This window comes from Falco naumanni, chromosome Z, assembly GCF_017639655.2.
Source record: "Falco naumanni isolate bFalNau1 chromosome Z, bFalNau1.pat, whole genome shotgun sequence".
In the NCBI taxonomy this organism is placed as follows: domain Eukaryota; kingdom Metazoa; phylum Chordata; class Aves; order Falconiformes; family Falconidae; genus Falco; species Falco naumanni.
In genome coordinates this window covers 31,867,273-31,891,634 of record NC_054080.1, presented here as the reverse complement: position 1 = coordinate 31,891,634, position 24,362 = coordinate 31,867,273, and the positions used below count along the sequence as shown (strand labels likewise).

At 42.5% G+C, this 24,362-nt stretch overlaps 1 protein-coding gene and 1 long non-coding RNA gene across 4 annotated transcripts in view; one reads left to right on the top strand and one right to left on the bottom strand.

The window, feature by feature from the left end:
- The window catches only part of PIGG (phosphatidylinositol glycan anchor biosynthesis class G), a 98,833-nt gene that overhangs the window by 48,834 nt on the left and 25,637 nt on the right, over window positions 1-24,362 (top strand). For 2 of the 3 annotated variants that reach the window (XM_040579424.1, XM_040579425.1), the window contains exon 12: window positions 8,878-9,041. In XM_040579424.1, the coding sequence (XP_040435358.1) occupies window positions 8,878-9,041 (164 nt within the window). Of the gene's footprint in view, window positions 1-8,877; window positions 9,042-11,447; window positions 13,917-24,362 lie in introns of those variants that run through there. The other variant, XM_040579426.1, reaches the window with a different exon arrangement.
- Window positions 11,728-16,530, bottom strand: LOC121080961. Its single transcript, XR_005825545.1, has 2 exons — window positions 15,080-16,530; window positions 11,728-13,458 (listed from the first exon to the last, which is right to left on the bottom strand). It is a non-coding gene; the product is annotated as an uncharacterized LOC121080961 (long non-coding RNA).

Sequence of the window (24,362 nt, the reverse complement as noted above, 5' to 3'; positions counted from 1 at the left end):
GACAGCCCATTCCTCCAGCCTGTTGAGGTGCCTCTGGATGGCAGCAGACCCACCTACTGGATCAGCCACTCCTCCCAGATTTGTGTTGTGTGCAGACTTGCCGAGGGGGCACTGTGCCCCATTGTCCAGGTCATTGATGGAGATGCCAGACAGTGTCGGTCCCAGTGTCAAGCCCTGGGGTTGATCCTTCGTGGCTGGCCTGCAGGTCACAACCCTGTGAGCCCAGCATGTGAGCTGTTTTCAGCCCACCTCACCGTCCACTGTCCACGCCTGGGCTGCTTCAGTTTGCCTGTGGGATGTTATGGGAGACGGTGATAAAAGCGTTGTGAGGTGAAAGTACATTAGATATGTGTAGCCCATATATCTTTGGCCAGTATGGTATGGCGGAATAGAAGATCAGGAGGTTTTGAAATAATACATGCGCTGTAGAAGTGTAATTGGGCAGGTTAAATTCTGTGTCTTCTCTGATCTGAGCGTTGCAAAAAATTGGGGAATAACATTTCTGGAAGAATCTCCATGAACATTGGAAATGTTATTCAACTGATTCAGAAGTAAGCTATCAGAGGCTATCAAGAGCATGGTAATCTTTCCTTTTGTCTATGTAATGCCAAAGTCTTTTTTTCTATACCAATAAAACTGTATTTATTCAAGACCAGCAACAGTTAACAGTTAGATCACACATCGGGTTTTTTTAGTGGTTTTATTACCAGAGTTAGTGGGAAGATAGAAATGCAGTTGAGGATTTTTTTGCTTTTTAGAAGACTGAAAGTGATTTCCATTTTAACTGGCTGCACATTGTGCTATTGGATATCTTGTGTTTTCAGAGCATCCACCCAGGCCTCATCACACTGCTGGCAAATGTGACATTTCTTCTAGATGGGTTTCCTTTGGAAATAATAACTTCCAGCATGATACAGACTTCAGCAATCTTGAGGATATTTTAAAAATTAGCTCTGACAAGGTAGTCTCTTGCACAGACATGCTGTTGAATCACAGCATCCAAAGTTCGGAAAGGAAAAATTCTCCATTGCCTCATTGTGAGCTAGATTACTTGATTGGTCTTTGTATCTTCTGTCACTCTAAGATCCAGAGAACAAAGGATGATAGTTACTTATCAAAACTTCTAGTATAAGCAGACCAAAGATTCCCCTCTGCCCCTTGTTTTCCATGCTGGTTTACTATTAAGTCTGAGATATGAAATGTAGCAGATCCAGATAAGGAGCTGCCTTTTTGTGTCTCATCACATGTCTGTAAACTCCAGCTTTGAACAGATTCTTCTGAAATTCTTTCTGTCTTTAACACAGGGCCCTTCAAAAATATATATCAATTTCAGAAGAACTTGAACAGTCTTCTACGAATTATTTTGACTATCTACTTGGAAAAGCAAGGTGTATGCCTATTCAGTGTGTCCAAGACAGGATAAAATGACGAATGACTTAAAATAGAACACAAGGGATTTTAGAAAGAATGGTTTTGGTTGTAGCCTGTGTCTCTCTTTTCTCTATTTTTTTCCTATGTATCTCCATTTCTCTATTTTTTCCTATTTTCAAAACATCCTAGAGATGTTTCAAAAATAGAGAAGTCAATTCTGCTAAAGGAAAAAGTGTTTTTAAGAGGCAAGACAGATGGAATTTGCTTCCACCCCCCACTCCACAGAGAACAAGTTTTCAGTTCTCTTTTTAAACATGCTGTAAGTAAATTTACATTAGAAGCCCTTTCTAGGATGGAGATTAAGAGTTTGACCAAAACACCACTCTTCAGATACTAGCTTTGTTGTTTTATTCTCTGATGAAAAAATTGTTCTGCAGGTAGTGAAAGGAACAGATTTAATCATATAAGGCAAAGAGTCGGGGGGATTTTTTGCCCTTCACAATTGAAAGCAATCATCTGATGTGCCAAATATTAATGTAGAAAAAACAGAATGGTCAATCTGATAACTGATAAAATTACAGAAGCTACAAAGGTCCCTCAAAATCTAATTAATGCTCTCTCTTCAATGGGTAACTCTCCCAGTTTGTTCTGAGAATAGGTTTTCCTGTCTGGGACTGTACATCCAAGGATGGAAGAAACTTCTTCCAGAAATTATGCTTAATTTCATGCTCTTTGTATTTAATTTTGCTCAGTTTAGCATTCTGATCTGCACTACCAGGGAAAGTTACAAACCTGACAACCTACAAAACCCATTTCTTCATTTGCTGGGGTTTTTTTTTTTGATATTTAAGTTTCTCCTTCCCTTTCATTTGAGTTCAGAGTCTAAAGCATGAATGACTTGTTGCAAAGGAAAAACTGCTCAGTTTGTGTAGCTTAAAATCAGGACCCAAGTGTTTTACTGATTTATTAGTGGCACATAACAAACTGGGAGTCATATATTAAAGGCACTTAATTAACTGGCAATCACTGAACTATAGATGCAGGATTGATACTAGATATACAGCAGATGAACCCTCACCCATTTCTATGCCATTTTATATACCTGATTTGGAAAAGATCTAGCCCTGACCCCTGCACTGGGACCACCTCTCTCAAACACGTAGAGGTAACTTCCCCTTCAGGTGTGTTGTATGGCAATGCAGGTTCCCCTGGTCACTCATACCTTTTGTGACAGATGCGGGCACTCAAACTTTAAACATTTATGTGTATGTCAAGAGTACTGTAGATGAGTAACCTTAGCAGAAACCATAGATGATTTTGTGTGGTTATGCACGTTTTCCAGCTCTTCCTTACCTGAGTGATAGAAGGCAGAACTCTGAAAGTACCCGTAGTTTTCATGATGTAGCTCTCTGGTTTATTAAACAGATTTTAATTGTTTGAATAAACCATTTCATCTTTTTTCCTTTAAAAACCAGGAAGGTCTTTGCTTGGTTGACAGCTTTCAGATTCCCTCCTTCCATGTCTTCCAGTGAAGATACACTGTTCTTACTGAGTAAACTGCAGGTGTCCCAGGTTTAGCAGCTACCTGTGTTGGCCATGACCATTAATACTGAGGTCTTACATTCACTGACTCAGGAAAGGTTGTATTTCAGACAGATTATGTATCATTTATTCTCAGATACTGGATAAGTATTAAGGAAGTACAACTGTGTTGTGTCTGCTGGAGAAGTCTGTCAAGTTCTTAACTTCAGTATGGACCTCTGTTCAGCCTGCCTTGGTACCAGCTAGTCATTTGTTTACTACCTCTGGAGTGAACAATATCTATGCTTGAATGCTAGGGCAGAGATGTGAAAGAAGCACTGTATTATTAGGCATGATGTGCACTGCTGGCATAGATTTACATGTCTTCCCTGACTTACTTTCCTCAAGTTCCATGTTTACTAGAGCTACTACTATTAAACTGGCTGAGCTTAGAGTGCTGCTAGGTTTTTAATTTCCAGACAAGCATAAAGATCTAATGTAGCGTACAAAAATGATAGCAGGTTTATGGTTGAAATACAGAAATTGAAAAACACTGAAATTAATTGTTGATGTAGATCAGATTGGATACTAAATTTAAACTGTGCTAGCTAAATGAAGCAGAAGAGAACTATAAACTAAATATACAATCCTTCCATCTGGAAATAGGAGAGAGATTTGGAGAACTACTTTTTGCGCTTGTTCTGGTGTGATTATGAGGAGAATGAGACTTCTTGCCCATGTTGCTGAGCCTTTATTAAATCTTGGTAGGGTACGTAATGACAAAAGCAGTAACTCTGTCTTGCTAAGTGTGGAATGTAAGTGATGGCCTTTTCAATATGATTGTGAGTAAAAATAGCCTTGTTCAGGATAGCATATTTAATGAATGAGACAGTGTTCTTTCGAAAAAATACTGTAGCATCCTTAAAGACTTTATGGAAGTATAACTGAAAATCCTAAGTACAGAGTAAGCAAGGCTCATAGAAAGAGATACCATTTTCCATTAATCGTTTCGTATAGTTGAAAGTTGCGGGGAAGAATGAAGCGCCTGGGTGTGGAAGCTAATATTTTGATCCAAAGTAGAAAAAAAGCCCCAAGCCCCCACATTAGGTATGGTTTGAAAAAAAAGAATGCCTTGAACTTACACTTGGTTTTGCATTATACACTTCACCTGGGCCAAGGCCCAGAGTGCATCTCCTGTCTAGGAGTTTATTTTAGTGGGGTTCAAGGTCGTCTCCTTCATTGAGAGGGGTTGTTGGGAGAAAAGCTAGAAGGAAGGGCCTGCCCTACTTTCCTCGGGGGGCTGCTTTTAATCCAGTGCTGTACTGCCTGTGCTGTGTCACAGCTGTGCAAGCAGGTATGTCTGTGCCTGTCTGGTACCTTCTTGATCCTGATCTGGACTAGGACCTGGCAGCTGAGCTTCCTGGTCTAATCTTGGACCTGCCTCAGTACTACAGACTTGCTGTGTGATCCCTTGACAGCATCTGGCCCTGATCACTATCTCTGGATCCAATCCTGACCTGGATATGCCACTGAGCATTCCCAATCCTCCTGATTTACTGCCCTCACCTGCCTTGTTTTCATGCGCGTTTCCCAGCTTACATTCCCTTGCAGAACCAGTTGGCCATTGCTGCTCTCTGACAATGTGAACTTAAAACGCAAATTTATTAAACAGTTGTAACTTATGTGGGAAGACTACACATTAACTAATTTTTCCAGCTGTTCAGCAAGATTTTTGTGATTAGTAAGCAGTGGAAAAAGTTGCTCACACAGGTTGTGCAGTCTTCATGCTTGGAGGTTTTCAGAGCTTGGCTGGATAAAGTCCTGTGTTACTTATGTGGAGCTAGTTAAAAACACTTTATTTTTCTGTCTTGTTTTAGTAGTTAGGATCTTTCCTTCATTTATTGCTTTGTGTAAATCTGTGAAGAGAAGGAAAGTTAAAAATACTCCAGTATTGTTAAACAGATACAAAAGTAATACATTTAGTCAGAATGCTACTTATTGTCAGGGTATTATCTGAAGCTTGAGAACCTCTTGATGAATTTTCCAACAAGCTCGAATGATTGATTGTTTTCTCCTAAGTTCTGAGTTGTATACATCTCATAACTCATCAATCACTTCCCAGAAGTATACTATATTTTTATCATTGCTACCTGCCCTTCAGGTGCCCTAAGACTAGAAATAAATATCTTGGTTGTTTCTCTTAACTGTAGCAGCTTCTAAAAAGATTGTTGCTGTAAATATTTCTTGAAATATTTTAGTTACCTTGGGTGAAAGCTCATCAATAAACAAAAATCCCATGTATTTATTTATTAGCCTTGTGGTTTTTTGTTCCCATCCTTACAGCAGTATATCTGCAGAAGAAGAGAAAGAAAATACAGTCTCAAAACCTTTAAGACTTCACTGGAGGAGAACAGAATAGGTTTGTACATTAGAATCATTAATATCTAGTTCATCTTCTTTTCACATAGAGAGATGGACTGAGTGACATTTTAAAGTGGCTTATAGATTTCTGTTGTTATGATTTCAAAGCATTGAGGGATAATTTACATTGGAAAGGACCTCAAAAGGCCCAGAGTTCAACCCTGATCTCAGAGTAGTGTTAGCTGTGAGGTAAAACCAGGTTGCTCAGGGTCTTGAAACCTCCAGGGGTGAAGAGAGCAGAACCTTTCTGGCCAATCTTTTCCAGTAACTTCATTTTTTCACCTTAAATAATTTGCTTCAAATAGTTAAAATAAATCCCTCCTCCTACACTTATTTATAGAATTCCAGTTACTAGAGAGGCATACAATTATGTGACGAGCTCAGTGGAAGTGCAGTAACAGAGTGCAGTAACAGTCTGCAGTATTTAATCAGTCATGAAACAGACCAGAAGCGTGTCAGTTTTGTCCTGCACATCTGTACTTCTCAGTTTAGTGAGAGTCATTGAGATACTGCAGGTAATAGCTCATACTCACTGAGTGATGTGGTATCTGAAATTTTCAGAAGTATCATTGCAGCTTTGAAGAGCATTTTAGATTGTTTTCATTACTGTCTGTGGAGGGATTATCTTACTGTAGCAGATATGCTGGTAGTTTCTCTTAACTAGTGAACACTATATATATATATGTTTGTGCTTCGTGGATCTGGATCATGACATTATCATGGAATGCTTTTATGCAATTGTGCATTGTCTTTCTGCCTATGGTAAGCTATTGCACTATTTGAAATACTTGAGTCATATTTTAAAATAAAAGCAGACAGTCTGAATTGCCAGTTATTTATGTCTTGTGTGGTGTATTAAAAGTTACAAGCTACAAAAATTCATTCAAATATATGAATTAGTCTTGAAGAAAGATATCTAATGTGAAGAAAAAAATGCTTCTTACTGCTTAGCAGAGCTCTTCATAGTAGCTGTGAAGCCATCCATGAGGCTTAGGAGATTCCTGGTGAAAGTGGGGTGTTTGGACACTTAACATGCAGTATGGTCACAGCTGGAAGTGTGTGGATCCGAGTGTGTGTGTCCTTGCTCTCCTTGTTCTACAGGTGCATCACTTCACAGCAGGGGTCCTCACACTTTGCGGATGCAGTGGCAGGCAGCCATCTGCGGCTGTTTGGTTTCCCCCCCAACCCCCGGCGGGGGGGGGGGGGCGGGCAGGGGGGTCTGTAAATACCGGGGGCCGGATTGAGGACCCTGGGGGGCTGTGCCCAGCCCGCGGGCCGTAGTTTGAGGACCCCTGCTTTAAACAGTCAAAGATAGGAGGAGTGAGCCCAGTGTGAAAGGAGCCATAGGGAGGCGAGGAGAAGGTGGAAGGCACTGTTCCTTCCTCCTGGTTGCTTTCTCTGTTCTCACTGCCATTCAGAGGACAGTACATCTTTTTTCCCTGTTGTGCAGGACAGTGACGTGCACTCCTAGGTGCTGCCTTTGTTCTTGCTCCTTCTTACATGCATCGGGGTGGGGAGTTGCCCAGAGGTGCCAAGCATCAGCCATGTGTATGTGCAGATGGAGCAAACAGCATGAAGAGATCTTTCAGCTCTTCATGAGAGGAGCAGGACTCCCTGATGTCTCGGGTTTTCTACTGTGCACACATCATACAGAGGAGAAGAAGGAGAGATAAACTAGGCAGATGTGGTAGGGAAAAGACCTGCTGCTGTAGACAGGGACTGGGGGAAAAGAGACCACGTTCTTTCTTCGCCTGTCCCTGTCAAACTCCTGCATGTTGAGGAGCAGCACCCTGTCCTGCTCTCAAAGTGCTGCACTTGACCACTCTGCTCCTGCCATGTCCTCAGTCTATACCCCTTAAACTTGAGGAGGAGGCTTGTTTTACAGCTTTCTTTTCCAGTCTCGTCTTACAGGTTCTAGGGTGCAGATAATGCTTTTTCTTTAGCTGCTGGTCCTTAGTTATGATTTGCTCTGCTCCTAGCATTGCTCTACATTATGCTAAATGCATAACAATAACTTATTACACTGGTGTAATGTAACAGTAATTTACTACAGTGGTGCGTGGTGAAGGTCCAAGTGTGGAGGACTGACAGTCATAAGTCAAAAATTTTTTTCTGCTGTATGATGTCTTGGTAAAATCCATACCTTACTGCCCTCTTACAGCTTCAGGCTGCCCTTACATTCTGGGGATATCTTCATGGTAGGATTCATCGGGACACTGACTACTGATGAGGAGCTCTGAATGGTTCTGTCAGCAGGGACGGCTTTTTTTCTCCTTAGATTTTAGGGCTGTCTCAGGAGCGTGGTTTTTGCTGTCCCTCGTGCCTAGTTACTTATGTACCTGAGAAAGCTACCTGTTTTTTTGTGCTTCCTTATATGCTCTGGATTTCATGGGCAACTCAGATGTGTTTTGATGACAGTATTCCTTGCTGGGGTAACTTCTGCGATTCAAGAAGACTGCAGTCACTAAGGTGAGAGGAGATCAGGTCAGAGGGAAAGGGGGAGCCACACTCCTCATAGGCTCTGCTGGGACTGGGTCTGAGTCTATCTGTGGTGACAACCCTTACATTTGCATTGTTCTGGGATTCTGCAGGGGGGAAAGAAGAATTTGATAGCTGTTAGAATACCAGTGCTGTAGAAACGGATCGGCATCTCCAGATATGGTATATCTGAGAGCTTTTGCACTCGTCTGAGGAAGCCTGCCTGTGACCTGCTAAGCTAAAAAATATTCTGCCTTAATCATGGGGTGTATTTGGTGCTTTAGGTATTTCAGTGAAATTAAATACTTGGGCATTTTCAGTGGAAAACACTTCCTTTAGTTTTATATTATCCTTTGTTATTTAGTGGTCTTAGTCACCGAAAAAGAAAACTAGATAAAACATACCAGGCTTGGACAGCTCAATACTTTCATTGCTGTATGTTCCTTGTGTTTTTCTAGGTTTTAAATGCCGCTTATTGATGATTCAGGCTGTCTAGGCTGACTTCTGGTCTATTTCAATGCAGTCTATTGTGGTATAGATACTTGCAGAAACGTCTCTGAATTTGCTTGTCTTAATCTGGTTACATGCAGCAACTTGTGTCATGGGACAGGCAGGTGGGTGGTGTAGGGTTCCACTACAGCTCTAAATTAGAGCCCGACTGTCTCTAAGGGCAAGAAATCTTTATTTCCTGGTGTCATTTTAGGCAACAAGCCTAAAATCTTGGGTTTGAATTGTGCGTGATGAAAAATGCATTTTCATTACTGTGACTGAAAAATCAGCAGGTGTAGCTACTTGCTTTAAACTGGTTTTTGGATGTAATTTATTAAACAGGCGTGTTCATTTGCAGACAAAATAAGACAAGTGAAATATCATGTTGTTTATGCCTTCGTTAGTCTGTAAATCCTATATAAAAGCTGTTGCTTGGTAAGGTACTTTACTGAAATTCCCATGTAAAGAATATGGCCGTACTGTGAGGTAGCTTGAAAGGTAAGTATTTAACTGGTACAATAATTAATATTATTCTAATGTATTCTAAATGTTTCTTTCAAGATACTAGAATATTTACTTTTTTATTCCTGCTTTCAGGGGAATTCAAATGGCATCGCCACTGTGGATATTTCTGCAGGGTTTGTGGGACTTGAAAGCTATGTGGAGATACCAGCTATCTTCCTTACAGCATTTGCAACATACACAGGACCTTTGCTTTGGGCCATTCATCTGCTGTGCTACTTGAGTTCTGAAGTTAACAGGTAATCATGTCTTGAACTAAAGTAACACTCCTCTATGTATTGCAGATATGAATACCATTCAGATAGTGTATACCTTTTCAAACAAATAGTTTTATTCACATAATTTTTTGCCTTGGAAGTTAGTTTTCCAATAATAAAATGCATGTGGAGTTTTTTTGGTATGCATCTGTATCATGTCACTCTTCCAGTTTCATTTTCTCTGCAGGAGTTTTGCACTGGGAATATACATGTATATTTTACTAATTTTGTTTCTGAATGAGTTCTCAGTTTGCTGTGCTAAATTACGTAAAATTTTATTATGGTTTTGTAACAGCATGTGCTGCCTAAAAACATTCTTCTTGGAACCTATTAAGTATGAGACCTGACAAAGACTTTTTAAAGTAATAGAATAGAATTCAAACTCAACTAACATGTAGTTCTTTGAATATTTGTCCTTGTTTGACGTAGTGACATACAGCATTATAAAAAAAAATAATATTTATTGTATGTTACTGGTTATTGCAGTCATTTGTAGCTAAAATATTTGTACTTTTGGGTATCTTGTGTAGTGGAAGGGCTAATGTAAAATGAACCAGTGCATTTGGAATTTTAAGAAGACATATTTGGAAAACGCTCATGTAACTTACAGCGTGCATGTAAAATCCAACTGGACTCTCCAGTATTGCATTTAACTCACCATCCAGGGCATTCAAACCAAGACATGCCATATGTTAAAATAGAGGAGCTGTAGATTCCATATATTATAATATCAATGCACAAATGCAAAAACTTGATAGATTTTCACAGAAATAATATTCGACAGTGACTAAATTTTTACTGTCACAGAATCTTTTCACTGTTATCTGTGGAATTCAAATGTACTTTTTTTTTTTTTTTTTTTTTTTTTTATTAATGGGGATCAAAATGTTGCAGCCGGCTTGGCAGGTGGGATTTTGGACAGTATTTAGTTTATCACAACTCCGCCTTATGCATTGTCATCCTCTGTAAACCTCTGACTTTCCTTTATCTACAGAGTGTCATCTGGTCTCATCTTGTTAGTGCTTTTTGTTTTCTGGCTTCTCTCTTCTTTCCCTTGTTTGTTCTGGGCTATACCTACATCATGAACTTCTGTTGGCACATGTGTGTTTATCAGAGGTGTGAGGAGATGGGATCCCCAGCTGTCCAAGCTGCATAGGCTAGTGGAGGCTTTAAACAGGCCCTTCCTGGTTCAAACAGCCTAAATTCCTGCACAGTCATTGTGTCCATTGCTCTGTATTGAGGCACCTTTAACAGGTAGAGTTGTTATTCACCTTAGTCACAGATTTGCCCGTCTGCCATACTGCTTTCTAAGGATGTCTAGCTCTCTCTACTTTGTTGCAGTGCAATTACGGAGCCCTGTGCTGGGCCATTGTATTGGCCTAGTAATGCACTCCTTAGTGCAGACTGAGACTCAGTGCAGAACATTACCTCCTAGTCTGAGGCCAGCTACCTTGAAGTCATCTTTGGTCTTATATAGATTGATGCTGTCTAAGTACTGGTCTTTATGTGTAATACCTCTGAAACCCAGCCTTTCCTTTGTTCATTCTCATATTATTTTTTTTTTGCTTTAGGAGGAGTACATGTAGGATACTCTAATTATAGATGTCTGGATCTGTATGACCACATAAACCCCTTTCCTGAATTTTCTTTACTACCTGGTGACTTGACACCAAACTCATTTTTAACTTTTTCTAATGCTCCTCAGTTTAGCTTTAGTCACTGCTTTGCTCCATCAATACATCTTCCCAGGACCCAAGCTCTTCAAGTTTTCTCCGTTCTTTCAACTTTCTTTAAAAAGAGTTATGTACATATAGAAAGCCCCACCGCTTGTCTTCTGGTAAATATGTGACCCATGACCCTAGGTATTACTTACATTCTGTTAATCTACTGTTTTTTCCAATTACTTTATAACTCTGCCATGCTTTCTTTAAAATAGCGCTAGACAGTTTCATTGGTCACATCCATGTTCCTGTGTTGTTTTTTTCTTTTGTGAGTCCTACTTTCCATTCTTCATTATTACACTGTAGGTGCTTCGGAAATGGAGGTTTTTGCTAGTGCTTGGAGGACTCTGAGCACAGTACAGTAAATCACCTCAGTGCCATTGTCTGGGGAGGGAGAGGAAAAGAGTAAGACTACCCGTAATGTGTTTAAAATAGCTGGAGTTCAAATGTTGTTTACACTCTAGACTGCAGACTGTGATGAACACTAACATACAATGAAGAGAAAATAATACCATATAGCACGTTTTTTGAAAGCTCTTCTAACAAAATAATAATTTCTGTAACAAAATCTTTGAGGATCTGTACTTGTTTAGTATTGTTTCAAATAATGTGCCTCTGTAGCAGTGTTGGTGGTTGTTCTGATGTTTTCTTGGTTGAATTTTTGCAGATTAAAAGCTCAGCTAGTAGTGTTGCCAGGTACAGTGCTGGTTTAAACTGCTCTCAAGTGGGTAGCTGTGACCTGTAATACCCACATCACTTATGTAAGTAGATTCCATCAAGCAGCTTGTGTCTGTAGCCATTTTAAGGTTCACTTGGGTCAACTGGTAAGGTTGTTTCCTCTGTGAAACAGTGCATAACTCTGGGCTGGAATCTCTGTAGCTGCTGGGACTCGTTTAAATTGGTATGTTATGGTGCTCAGAACTTGGTCTATATGCTTTTTATTTTACTTTTGTGTTTTGCTGTTGCTGGCAAGATGGTTGTCTCATTACTTCATTGTTATTCCTTGGAGCCAAAGCCGAAACTGCAGAAGGCAGAGGTCCAGCTGCTTCATGTGTTTTCTTAAATGTATGGGAGACTGAGCTTTTTTAAAAAACTGCTGGATGCTTTAGAATGTTCTTTAGAAAGGCTTCTTACTAACTGTTTTATAAGCAATGTGCCTTCGTCAGAGTCGAACACTTTCCTTTTTTTATATGGTTCTGAGTGCAAGATGAAGATCCTTTCCCTGCTTCCACTAGATGGGAAGTTCTGAAAGAATCCAGCTGCCCTGTTTATTTGGAGTATGCTGAGTGGGTCCTGTTAGATTACTAAAGGATGCCCTCAGGATTCCTGACCCATCCTGGTACAGTCTTAGCTGAATGGATGTGCCCAGAACTGCTCAGCAGTACCATTCAGAGCAAAGTTTCTAGCATACTGTGGCTGTTTTAGAGGTGCAACATCTGAGGAAGTTGACCTGGACATGGAAGCCTGACTTCAGTGCTAACTTGTCTTTGTTTATTCCAGCCACTTAGCAGAGCCCATGTCATTTATAGCTGCATCAGTTGGGTTGGCTTAACAGAGAGAGCTTCTTGCTGGAGTTCCCAGAAGCTGAACTCCACTGAGGCATAACTTCCTAAGGGCAAGTAAACCTGCACACCCTTCCCTCTCTCTGTACTTCTGTGAAATCACAGAATACTTGAGTCTGGAGTCCAACCCTCCTGCCCCAAAGAGGGTCAACCACAGCAGGTTCCTCAGTGCCGTGTCAGGTTGGTATTTGGGTGTCTTCACAGTCTCCTTGGGCAACCTTATCCACTGTATGACAACCCTTGCAGTAAAACAGGTTTTTTTCTGTTTAAGGGGAATTTGTCGTATTTTAGTTTGTGTCCATTGCCTTTCCTCCTTTCAGTGGGCACCGCAAAGAAAAGCCTGGGTACATCTTCTTTACTTCTGCCCATCAGATATTATGCACATCAGCAAGATCCCTGCTGATCCTTCTCTACTTAAGGCTAAACAGTCCCAGATTTCCCAGCCTCTCATATCGGATGCTCTGATCCCTTCATCATCCTTGTGACCTTTCAGTAGACTCACTCCAGTACACCCATGTCTTGTACTGGGGGGCCGAGAACTGGATCCAGGACCCCAGATCTGATCTGAACTGTGATCTCCAGCCCAGAACCGGATCCAGAACCCCAAATCACCTTATCCAGCCTGCTGGCTCTGCTTTTTCCACTACAGCCCTGGGTTCACTCAAGGGAACATTACTTACTTGCGTTCAACTTGTTATCCACCAGGAACAATCTATGTCCTTCTCTGCCAAGCTGTTTTCCAGATGGTCAGCCCCAAGCCTGTCCTGGTGCATGGGTATATTATTCCCCAGCTACAGGATTTGAAATCTCTCTTTGTTGAACTTCTTGACAGCCCATTCCTCCAGCCTGTTGAGGTGCCTCTGGATGGCAGCAGACCCACCTACTGGATCAGCCACTCCTCCCAGATTTGTGTTGTGTGCAGACTTGCCGAGGGGGCACTGTGCCCCATTGTCCAGGTCATTGATGGAGATGCCAGACAGTGTCGGTCCCAGTGTCAAGCCCTGGGGTTGATCCTTCGTGGCTGGCCTGCAGGTCACAACCCTGTGAGCCCAGCATGTGAGCTGTTTTCAGCCCACCTCACCGTCCACTGTCCTAGCCTGGGCTGCTTCAGTTTGCCTGTGAGGATGTTATGGGAGATGGTGTTAAAAGCGTTGTGAGGTGAAAGTACGTTAGATACGTGTAGCCCATATATCTTTGGCCAGTATGGTATGGCGGAATAGAAGATCAGGAGGTTTTGAAATAATACATGCGCTGTAGAAGTGTAGTTGGAACTCCTTAAACAACTTCCTTCCATCCGATCAAACACACGGAACTATGAAATATTCTCCTCATAGGGAAAGGTAAATATGTTTCTAAAATAATTAAGTGGCATGTGACAGACAGTAACATGGATATTATCACCATTTTTAGTCCTTCAGGCTCTCCTAACAAACTTGGCAGTTTAAATGTGTCGGGATTTTCACAGACAGAAATAGAAAGAACTTTTTTGCTTCAGTCTCCATGGAAACTGTGCAATAACTCTTGAAACTGTTTTTGAGACATGGAGTACTGATTAAACTGATGCCTGAACTTAACCAAGTATTCAGTGTGTGATTTCCATGAATTCCAAAGAGCACCTGATTCATGTAAAGGGTAGTTTTTACAGTGACCACTGTGTTGCTCTGACCTGAAGTAGAACTTTGGATTTTTGGGATGCTTATGACCGTGAAAAGGGCCATGTTCTTGGATAATCTGACCTATATTACATGACCTCACTGTGCAATACACTCCAGATGGATTCAGTTTTCAAGCTCCTACCCAAAGAAAATTGTCATGTGGGTGATGTTCACAGTGTTGTGTAATTACCACCCTTGAGCTAGGCATCGTGATAGTTTTCAGATTACTTGCACGTTGGAATCTGTGTTTTAGTTGCTTTAATGAGTCAAGTGTCAGGGTGAATTGGTGGATGTTTTCTAGCATTAGAAGGCTGCATTCTTATTGGGTTTTCTTCATTAGTGATCAAAAGTTATAATAGTACCTCATGTTAGCAAATGGCTTTCAGGTATTGAAAATATAAGTTATGCCCAACAGGAGAGTGTTAATAGTTGCAAAACTTTTAATGTTACGCTGTGACTTTGTTAATGTAGAATGCCAGCACAGCAAACTTAAGTTTTGCCGTGAATTCTTCTATAATACTGATCTAAACAGAATTAGGAAGGCATGCTAGCTGAAGGAATTTCAGCAGTCAACATCAGCTTTTGCCATCTTCTACCTAAAGTGTTTGAGACATTGACAGCCCTATTCACAATCCATGTTAACATATTAATCCTTTTTCTTTCTGACATAAGCTAGACGTGCAGTGAGTGTTTCTAATCTGTTTTGTTTGTTTGTTTTGTTTTGAGTCCCAGGTAGAAAATGTAGTAGAGACAAAAGAACAATCCAAACATTTTTCCCTGAACCCTTTAGTATTTTACAGAAGTAGTTTTTATTTCTTCTAGTTTCACTTCACTCTTTCTTCCTTAGTTTAATTAAAGCTGAATAAAATGTTTGCAACTAAGAATATACTGCTGCTGCGTTCGCATGGTAATACTTGTTATCTATTGTGTTTGCCAGCAGTCTTATTCTCTAAATAAAATAATAAATAAAATGTATAGAAGAGGGTATCTACTTGTTCACTGATGTGCATGGAAATCTGGAAGTGATTTGATAAAATAGAATGGGGTTTTATTGCCACAAGCTGGAAGAGTATTTTACTCACCTGTGCTGTCATTGTGGTGATGGCTGGAGATTTCTCTTAGACATCATTAGTGCTGTGTGATGGATACATCCTCATTCATTTGTCATGCTGGTCAGACACTGACTTTTCCTATAAGTTGCCTTCAGGCAGCCATGGCTCATAGTATTGTAAAGTATTTTCTTAGTGAAAAGTGATCCAGCAAAGTAGGGTAGCCTGCAGTTGCCTCTATGTTGTAAACAAATGACAAGTTGCTTCAAAACCATTTGCAAAATAAATGTCATCCTCTTGTTCCATGGACCAGCTCTACAGCTGTGTTTTAGGAGCTGAAATAATTTCTATGTAAATATTAAGGAAAGTTGTGTGCACAGAATTTATAAATACACAGATTTGGGATGAGTTAGGTTATTTTTGCTTTGCGTAGATAGAAGTAAGCACCTAAAGAGATCTAATACTTAAAAATTAATGATCTAAGTTTTGGTAGAGTTGGCATATCCAACATGAGGTGTGTTTCTAGTAATGACTGATGACCCTAATGGAGAACTTGTGCTTCAGTGTGCTAGCAACTGCCCAAATGCATTGCAGAGTTGGCCACACAGCTTGTAAAGGGTCTTATTAATTCTGTGTGCTGCCATTGCTATGAGACTGTTCTCATTGACAGAGCTCTGCTGGCTTAGGTAGAGGCCACTTAAAGTAAGCATGCCAGATATGCTTTTTAATTTTTAAGTGGTCTGTCAGTTTGTGGGTAATTTTGAATTGAAAGACTTCTAAAATTATTTTTTATTTCTGCCCAAGCTCTAATTTGAGGGGTTTATGGTTACATTGTCTTCCTCCTCTTGATGTTTTGGTGTTCATCAGACTTACAGAAGTATTCTCAAAAGCATGTAGCTGATTTGACTGTACAGCCTTCCAGTGCCCAGTGTATCTGTAGAGCTACAAGCTTCAGAGTGGAGGTATGCAGTATCACTTTGCTGTACAAAAGGGTACAGTATTTGACCTTTATTCTTGTTTGGAACCTCTGCATTGTGAGACAGTATTTTTCTGCAGTCCTGCATGGCTGGATTTACAAATCCTGCTTACGCAGAAGAGTTCATTAAATTCAATACACACATAAACTTATTGAGTCTCTTAGGAGAATCAACTTTAACAACATTGGGCATGGGTAACCTAAGAGGCATCAATTATAAGCAGAAATTTGGGGATCCAATGGTAAGCAACTGGAATTTTTTCAAAGAATGACAATCTAGACAGGCTGTATTAGAAGGATTCTAGAAAGACTTGAAAAGTCTCTGAAAATGTGAAAAAAATAATGACAGGAAGGTTGGTTAAGTTATGTGCCTGTAAGTAAACTGATAGTCCTTCCTATTGTTAGTGGACCACGGCAGTTGTAACTTGTCATGGTTTAATCCCAAAGGCAGCCAAGCACGACACAGCCGCTCGTTCACTCCCCGCCACCCAGAGGGATGGGAAGGAGGATTGGAAAGGAATGTAAAACTCAAGGGTTGAGATAAGACCAATTTAATAGGTAAAGCAAAAGCTGCTCATGCAAGCAAAGCAAAACAAGGAATTCATTCGCTGCTTTCCATGGGCAGGCAGGCGCTCAGCCATCACCAGGGAAGCTGGGCTCCAGCACACGGAACGGTTACTCGGGAGGACAAATGCCATAATGCCAGATGTCTCCCCCTTCCTTCTTCTTCTCCTCCCAGTTTATATACTCAGCATGCCATCATATGGTATGGAATACCTCCTTGGGTAGCTTGGGTCACCTGTCCTGGCTGTGTCCCCTCCCAATGTCCCGTGCCCCTCCAGCCCTCTCACTGGCAGGGCCCAAGGAACTGAAAAGTCCTTGACTGAGTATAAACATCACCCATCCACAACCAAACCCATCAGTGTGCTGTCAGCATTGTTCTCCCATCACAGCCCAAACACAGCACTGTACTAACTACTAAGAAGAAAATTAACTCTATCCCAGCTGAAACCAGGACAGAACTCCACAAAGGAAAGCTAACTTGTGTCAGAATTGCAGGATAGCAAGTGGTCATGTGGCATGCTATTTTCAAAAATTGTAGGCACTCTGCAGTGCAATGAAAGGAATTTTAGTACATTTTGATGAAAAGGATTAGGTTTGTCGATACTGACATCTTAAGATTTCTTTGATTAGTCCACACAGCTCTTAGTAGAGGAAGGATTGTGAAGCCTGATGCTGCTATATAATGAAGTTACACTTTCATGTGTGCTTCCCCTCTGTCTCTGACTCACTGTCCCTCATAATCTCTCTCTTTACCATGCTTGGTATTCTCCTCATCCCTCTCGTTCTCTTGCTATCACCCTCACCACCCCCCACTCAAGCTTCCCTTTTCTCTTGGACAAACTCTACACCTCTTTGATGTGCTTTGGCTCTCTCCCTCTCCCAGTTGCCTTCTCTTGTGCATTTTCCGTCTTGTCAGAAAAATTTGCGACTGACCCCTGCCGACTGAGGAGAGAGCCAAGGATGCAAAGTATAGAATTAGAGAAGTAAATATTTATTCATGCACATGAGGTGTCCTAAGCAAACTGGGGCACCCCAAATGCGGTTTTACACAGCGTTCTTACACCTTTGCTCATGTTTCCCTCTTGCGATCCTTCTCTCCCACCAAGCAATTCCTCTCTTGCTTTCCCACCCTCTCACAGACACTTCCTCTCCTTGTGCACTTTCCCTGTCTCTCATGCCTGGGCTTTCATGATCTCTCATGTGTGGATGTTCCCAGTTTCTTTTGGATGCAGGCTTTTCCCACCTCTCGTGTGGGCTTCCCACCTGTCATGCACATGCGTCCCCTCCTTGCATGTGCTTACCTCTCTCTCACGGGCTTCCCCACTCTCATGCACTCCCTCACCATGAGTTTTAGTCCCTCTCAGACTTCTGCCTCTTTGCAAGCATGCTTCCCCCGTCTCGTGCTTCCCTGTGCACTTTCCTCCTGATGTGCTGCCTCCCTCAGACTTCCTCCCTCATGATCCCCCATCATTCTTTTCCCCTCTCTTGCAATCACTTTCTCCCTCTCCCTGTCATGCTTTCTCTCTCTCATGCATGCTTTCTCCCTACCTTGTTTGCACTTTCTCCCCTCCTTGCATGCACCTCCACCTTCTCCTACACACTTCTCTCGCTCTCATACACGCTTCCACCTTCTCTCATGTAATTCTTCCCTTCTTGCATGCACTTCCACCTTACCTCACATGCTTTTCTGTCTTGCTTGCTTCCCTCTACTTTGTGCTCTTCCCCTTGTTGGCACACTTCCATCTCTTTTGTGTGCCAGTCTCCTCCTATGTGTGTTCCCTTCAGGCATGATTCCCCCTCACTCTGGCATGCCACCCTCCATGCTTTCCCCTCTCATGCATGCACTGTCCTCCTTGCGCATGTGCTTTCTCACCCTTACATGTGCGCTTCTCCTCACACATGCTCTCTCTCTCTCACTTGAATATGCTTTGTCTTTTCCATGCTTTTTTCTTTTGTGCGCTTTTGCTGTCCTGCTGCCTTGCGTGCCCTTCTCTCTGTTGCTTTTCCTTTTTCTCTCTTCCTTTCCCTTCTGTAGAGTTTCTCCTTGGTGTGCTTTCCCATGCCTCACACTTTTTCCATCTCTCTCACACACTCACATTCTTAGAAGTTCAGATTGTTTGCACTTTCCTTCTCTGCATGTTCAATCGTTCACTTGTGTCCTTCTCTCTCCCACCTTCTGTCTCTTACAAGCCTTTTCATTCTTTTGCACTTCCCTCCCTCATTCTCTTTGCATCTTTGTATCTTGCTTTTTCTCCTTTGTATGATTCCCTGTCTCTGACAGACTTTTCCTTTCTTGCATGCACTTTCCTTCTCTTAAGCTTGCAGTCTCTCACTTGTGCCTTCTCCTTCTCACTTGCTCTCTGTCCTTTCTACCTGTATAGTTTTTCCTCTGAAAAACTTAAAAAAACCTCTGAAAAACTGGAAAAAAAAAAGCTCTCCCCAGCCATACCCTGCTTTCTGCTTGTCTCTGACCTGCTTTCCCTCCCTCTTAGATATGCATTTCCCCTCTCTCAGGCATTTCCAGTCTCTGATGCACTTCGCTTGTCTTTCAAGCTCACCTTGAGCCCCTCACCCCCAACACTGGCTTCCCCCCTACCCCACCTTGCAGTCATCCTCTCCCTTTGTTTCTCTTCCCTCTCTCTATTGTTGTACGCCACCCCACCCCATTCCTTTTTACTCTGAGGCTTCCCCTTCCTTTGATACCCTTTTTCTTTGTGTCTTTTTGCCTTTTTCTGATATGCTTTGCCTGTCCCTTATTGCATATCCTTATCAGTGATCTGAATGAGGGGATCAAGTGCATCTCAGTAAATTTGCAGATGACACCAAGTTGAGTAGCAGTATTGATCTGTTTGAGGGTTGGAAGGCTGTATAGAGGAGTCTAGACAGGTTGGACCAATGGTCCAAGGCCAATTGTATGAGGTTCAACAAGGAGAAGTGCTGGGCCCTGCACTTGGGTCATAACAACCCCACACAACACTACAGGCTTGGGGAAGAGTGGCTGGAAAGCTGCCTGGCGGAAAAGGACCTGGGGTTGTTGATTGATATCTGGCTGAACATGAGGCAGCAGCGTGGCCAAGAAGGCCTACGGCATCCTGATCGCTTATACCAGAAATAGCGTGACCAGCAGGAAAAGGGAGGTGATCAGCACCCCTGTACTTGGCACTGGTGAGGCTGCACCTTGAATACTGTGATCAGTTTTGGGCCTTTTACTTGTCCAAAGAAGGGCAATGAAGCTGGTCTGGAGCACAGGTTTTGTGATGAGTAGCTGAGGGAACTGGGGTTGTTTAGCTTGGAGAAAAGGAGGCTCAAGGGGACCATACTGCTACATGCAGCTACCTGAAAGGGGATTGTAGCAAGGTGGGTGTTGGTCTCTTTTCCCAAGTAGCAAACGAGGAGACAAGAGGAAATGACCTCAAGTTGTGCCAGGGAAGTTTTAGATTGGATATTAGGAATAATTTGTTCACTGGAAGATATATTAAGTGTTGGAACAGGCTGCCCAGGGAAGTGGTTCATTCACCATCCCTGGAGGTATTTAAAAGACATGTAGGCATGGCATTTAGGGATGTGGTTTAGCAGTGGACTTGGCAGTGTTAGGTTAGTGGTTGGACTTGATCTTAAGGGTCCTTTCCAACCTAAATAATTCTATATGCTATTCCTCTTGCATGTGTGTTCCCTCTCTTATGCTTGCCCAGCCCCCCAATGCTTGCATTCTTCTGCATGTTTTGCTGCTGCTGCATTCCATCTGTCTTATGTGCTGTGCCTCTCTGAAGTGCTTTTCTTCTGCTTCATGTCGTGCCTCATTCTGTCACTTGGCCCCTTGCGCGTGCTTTGCCTCGTGCATTTCCTTCCACTTGCATGCTTCTCCTTGCATGCAGTTTCCCCCCTTGCACACTTCACTCCTCACTTGTCTTTCTTCCTTGTGCATGTTGTTTTTCCAGTGTGCATGTTGCCTCTCTGCACACTTTGTCTTTCATGTGTTCTTTACCTTTATGTGCTTTGTGTCTCTCTCAGTCGTGCTTTGCCTCTGGTGTGTGCATGCACTTTGCCTTTCTGTTTCTTGCATGAGTGTATGCATATGCATGTTCTCTCTCTTCCCCCCTCAGTTTCTTGTGCTGATGCTTTACTTCTCATGCATGCAATGTGCATGCTTTTCCACTCTCTCTCCTTGTCATGCACTACTGGTTTTATGTGCTTTGCTACTGCTGTTAGGCACTTAGCTCTCTGTTGCTTTCCTGTCTAAAGTTTCCTGCTTTCTCATGCATTTCCATCTCAGTTTTTCAATTATTTGCCTTTGTCTCACTCAATCTTTCAAACTTTTACTGCCCCACTCTGTCTCACTTGCTGTCCTGCTCTCTGTCTTGCTTGCTGTCCCTCTCAATCACACCCTCACACCATTCTTCTCTCTCTAGAACTTTCAGTCTCGCTCTACACCTTTCTCTTCCCACCTCCTCCCTCCGCTTACTACGTTTCCAGTTTCCTCTGCCCTCTCTCCTTTGCTTCCTTGGTCTCTTCTGCCTGGTCTTACCTCTTTCCCTCTCCCTCAGATGTGTTTTTCCTCTCTGTTGTGTCCCTGACCCTCAGCTTTCCTTCTCTTCCAGACATGTTTTGCCTCTCACTCACATACTTCACTTCTCACATGAATTTTTTTCTCTTGTGCTTGCTTTGCCCCTCTCACTTTCTCCATACTTCATGTGCTTTTCCATCCCTGAAACACTCTTGCATGCGCTTTCCCTCTTGCTCATGCTTTTTTCAGTCCCTCACTTGTGCTTTGCCTCCAATGTTTGCTATTCTCTGTTACTCCCTGTCCTTGTTTCTCACTCTTGGTAGCCTTCTCTCTTCTCCCCTTGCTATCTGCCTGTCTCTTGGGCTTTCCCTTTGTCCCAGATGTAATCTCTTTCTCCCTCACAAATTACCCCCTAATCTCACTTTTACATCCCTTCTCTCTATTTAGCTTCTGCCTCTCTATCTCCAGGTGTCTTGGTCTTTCCCTGTACTCCCACTCTCTTGTCCTTCTATTTGTCTTGCCCCTCTGGCATGCTTTTCCTCTTTGCAAGGGCTTTCTCACTGTCTCACTTCTCTCCACCCCCCAGCCTTTCCCTCTCTCGGTCATGTTCTCCCTGTCTTAAAGAAATGGTCTCTCTCAGATGTGCCTTCCCTCTCAGTCTGTTCAGCTTTCTCTTTCACAGGCCCTTCCCCTCTCTCACAATCTTAAACACAGGCTTCCTCTCTCTGACATACTTTGACTCTCGCACATGCTTTGCTTCTCTCTTGGTTTCCTTATGTCTCATGTTCTTGTGAGTATTCATGCTTTTGCATGTTTCTTTTCTATTACTTCTCTGTTCCCCACTTTTCCTCCCCTGCCTCCTGTCTCCCTATTGCTTCTTCTCTTTCTCTTACTTTCCCTATGTGTTTCTCTTTCCCTCCACCCTCCATTTTTTCCTTTTCTCAGATGTGCTTTCCTTCTGTTCAGATACGTTCTCTCACACATGTTCCTGCTTTTGCCGTTTTCCTCTTTTGCTTGCATTTTCCTGCTTCTGCTTTTTCACTTGTGCTTTTCTTCCCCCTCTCTTGTGCTTTTCCTTGCTATCTATTGCTGTCCTGCTCTCACACTTCTGTTTTCTCTTGCTTTCCCTCTGCCCTCATCATTCTCCTTCCCTTTCTCCCTCCCCGTATCTCTCACCTCCCTCTGGCCCATGCTGTTCTCACCCACCTCGTTTTGCTTTTTTTTCTGTTTTCACCCACCTACCCCCCTGCCCCTTTTTCTGTCTCACTTGGGATGTCTTTGCCTGTGCCTTATGTGCTGTTCCATTTCTGACAGTTTGCCTTCACTTTCTCCCTTATGCTTGCAGTTTCTTGCTTATGCTGTCGCTCTGTTGTTCGCTATTGCACTCTGGATTGCTCACATCGCCCCCCTTTTGCTTTCTCTCTCCTGAGCTCTCTGTTTGTCTCAGACATGTGTTCCCTCTGTTTTGGATGTGCTTTGCCTTTCTCTTGAATACGCTTTTTCACTCTCTGGTAAGCTTTCCCTGTTGCATGTGCTTCTCTTCTCCGTCTTACTTTCCTTGGCTCCCTTGTGTGCTCACAGTCACTAGCACAGCCTGTAGCATGTTTCTTCTCTCTCATGGTCCCTTGCTTTCTGCCTGTCTTGCACGCTTTTTCTCATCTCTTCCATGCACACTTTACAGCTTGCTCCTTTTTCCTTGTGCTTTTCCTCCTGCTTTCTTGTGCTGTCCTTCTCTGTCTTGTGCTGAACCTCTGACACATTTTTCCTTTGTATTGGTTCACCTTGCACATGGTTTGCCTCTCTGAGAGTGAATCCCCCGCGACTCTCTGCAATGCTCTTCCCTTTTCTTGCCCCTCTGCCCCTTACTTTTTTCTCTTGGGCACACTCTCCCTGCCTCTCATTTTTGTTGTCATTTGCACTTTCCTCTCGTTCAGGTTCGCTTTCCCACTCTCTCTCCCACTTTGCCACTCTGTCTTTTGTTTTCCCCATCTCTTGCATGCTTTTCCATCTCTGAAACATTTAATTTCTTGCGGGTACTTTCCCTCATTTATGCTTTCACTGTTTCCCATGCTTTCTGCTCTCTGTGGCTCATTACACCACCTCTCTTGCGCAGTCCCCACTGGCCCTGCCTCTCTGATGCATTTTTGTGCTCTCACATGCATTAACTCTCTCTCATGCTTTCTTTTTGTCTCTTTTGTGCTTTGATTCTCATGTGTGTTTTTGTTTTCCTTTGTGTTTCCCTCTCATTCTTTTGCTTTCCCATTCTTTCTTTCCTCATCTAGCATGCTTTCTCTCTGTTGCACAATTTTAATCTCTCCTGCTTGCAGTTCTCCTCCCTTTCTTGAGCTAGCCCTTGCTAACCCTTGCTACCCAATCTCTCTCTCTGGCCCCCACCACTCTTCTTACTCCCTCCCTCCCTCTCCCCAGCACCTTTCTCTTCCCCTCTTGATTTACTTTTCTTCCATTTTCCCTCTCTATCCCTTTTGTTTTCACTCCTCCTTCTCACTACCCCCTCATTTGCCCTATTCCTCTGTAATTTTTTTCCTCTGTTGCATGGTTTCTGTCACCTGCTTTCTTCTCTCTTGCCCTTTCTTCTCTCGTGTGCCCTTTCCCTGTCACATGCACTTTGCATTTCTCTGTAGTTTCAGAGTCTTGCACATTTCTTCTTTCTCTTGTACTTGCTTCTCCCTCTCTTCCGACCTCTCTAGCATTTCTCACTGTCACACAATCCCTTTCTCTTCTGCGTGTACTTTCCCTCACTCATGCTTTCGTTTGTGCTTCTTTCCCCTTTTGTGCTATCCGTATTTCTGTTTCTCAGTTCCCTTCTCTCTCTCACTTTCCCTCTCAATCTCTTGTTCTTCTTTCCTTCCCTTCTTTCCCTCCATCCCCCCCCCCCCTCATTTTTGCTCTTTGTCACTCTTTCAGTTTCCCTCTCTCACATGCTTTCCCTTTTGTCTTACATTTTTTGCCTCTCAGAGTTTCTCTCATGTCCTTTGTCCCTCTCTCACATGCTTTGCCTCTCTTGTGTGCTTTTACTTTCTCTTGCGCTTCTCTCTCATTGCGTTCATTTTTTGGCTCTCTCATGCTTTCTCCCCTTTGGGTGCTTTTCAATCTCTGACACATTTTTAAACTTTCTTCTATGCACTTTCCCTCTTACTTATGCTTGCAGCCCCTTGGTTATGTTTTCTCTACTTTTGTTGCTTGCTGTGTCTGTTTCTATTGCTAGCTACCCCTACTTCTTTCTCAGTATCCCTCTCTCTTTCCCTTGCTAT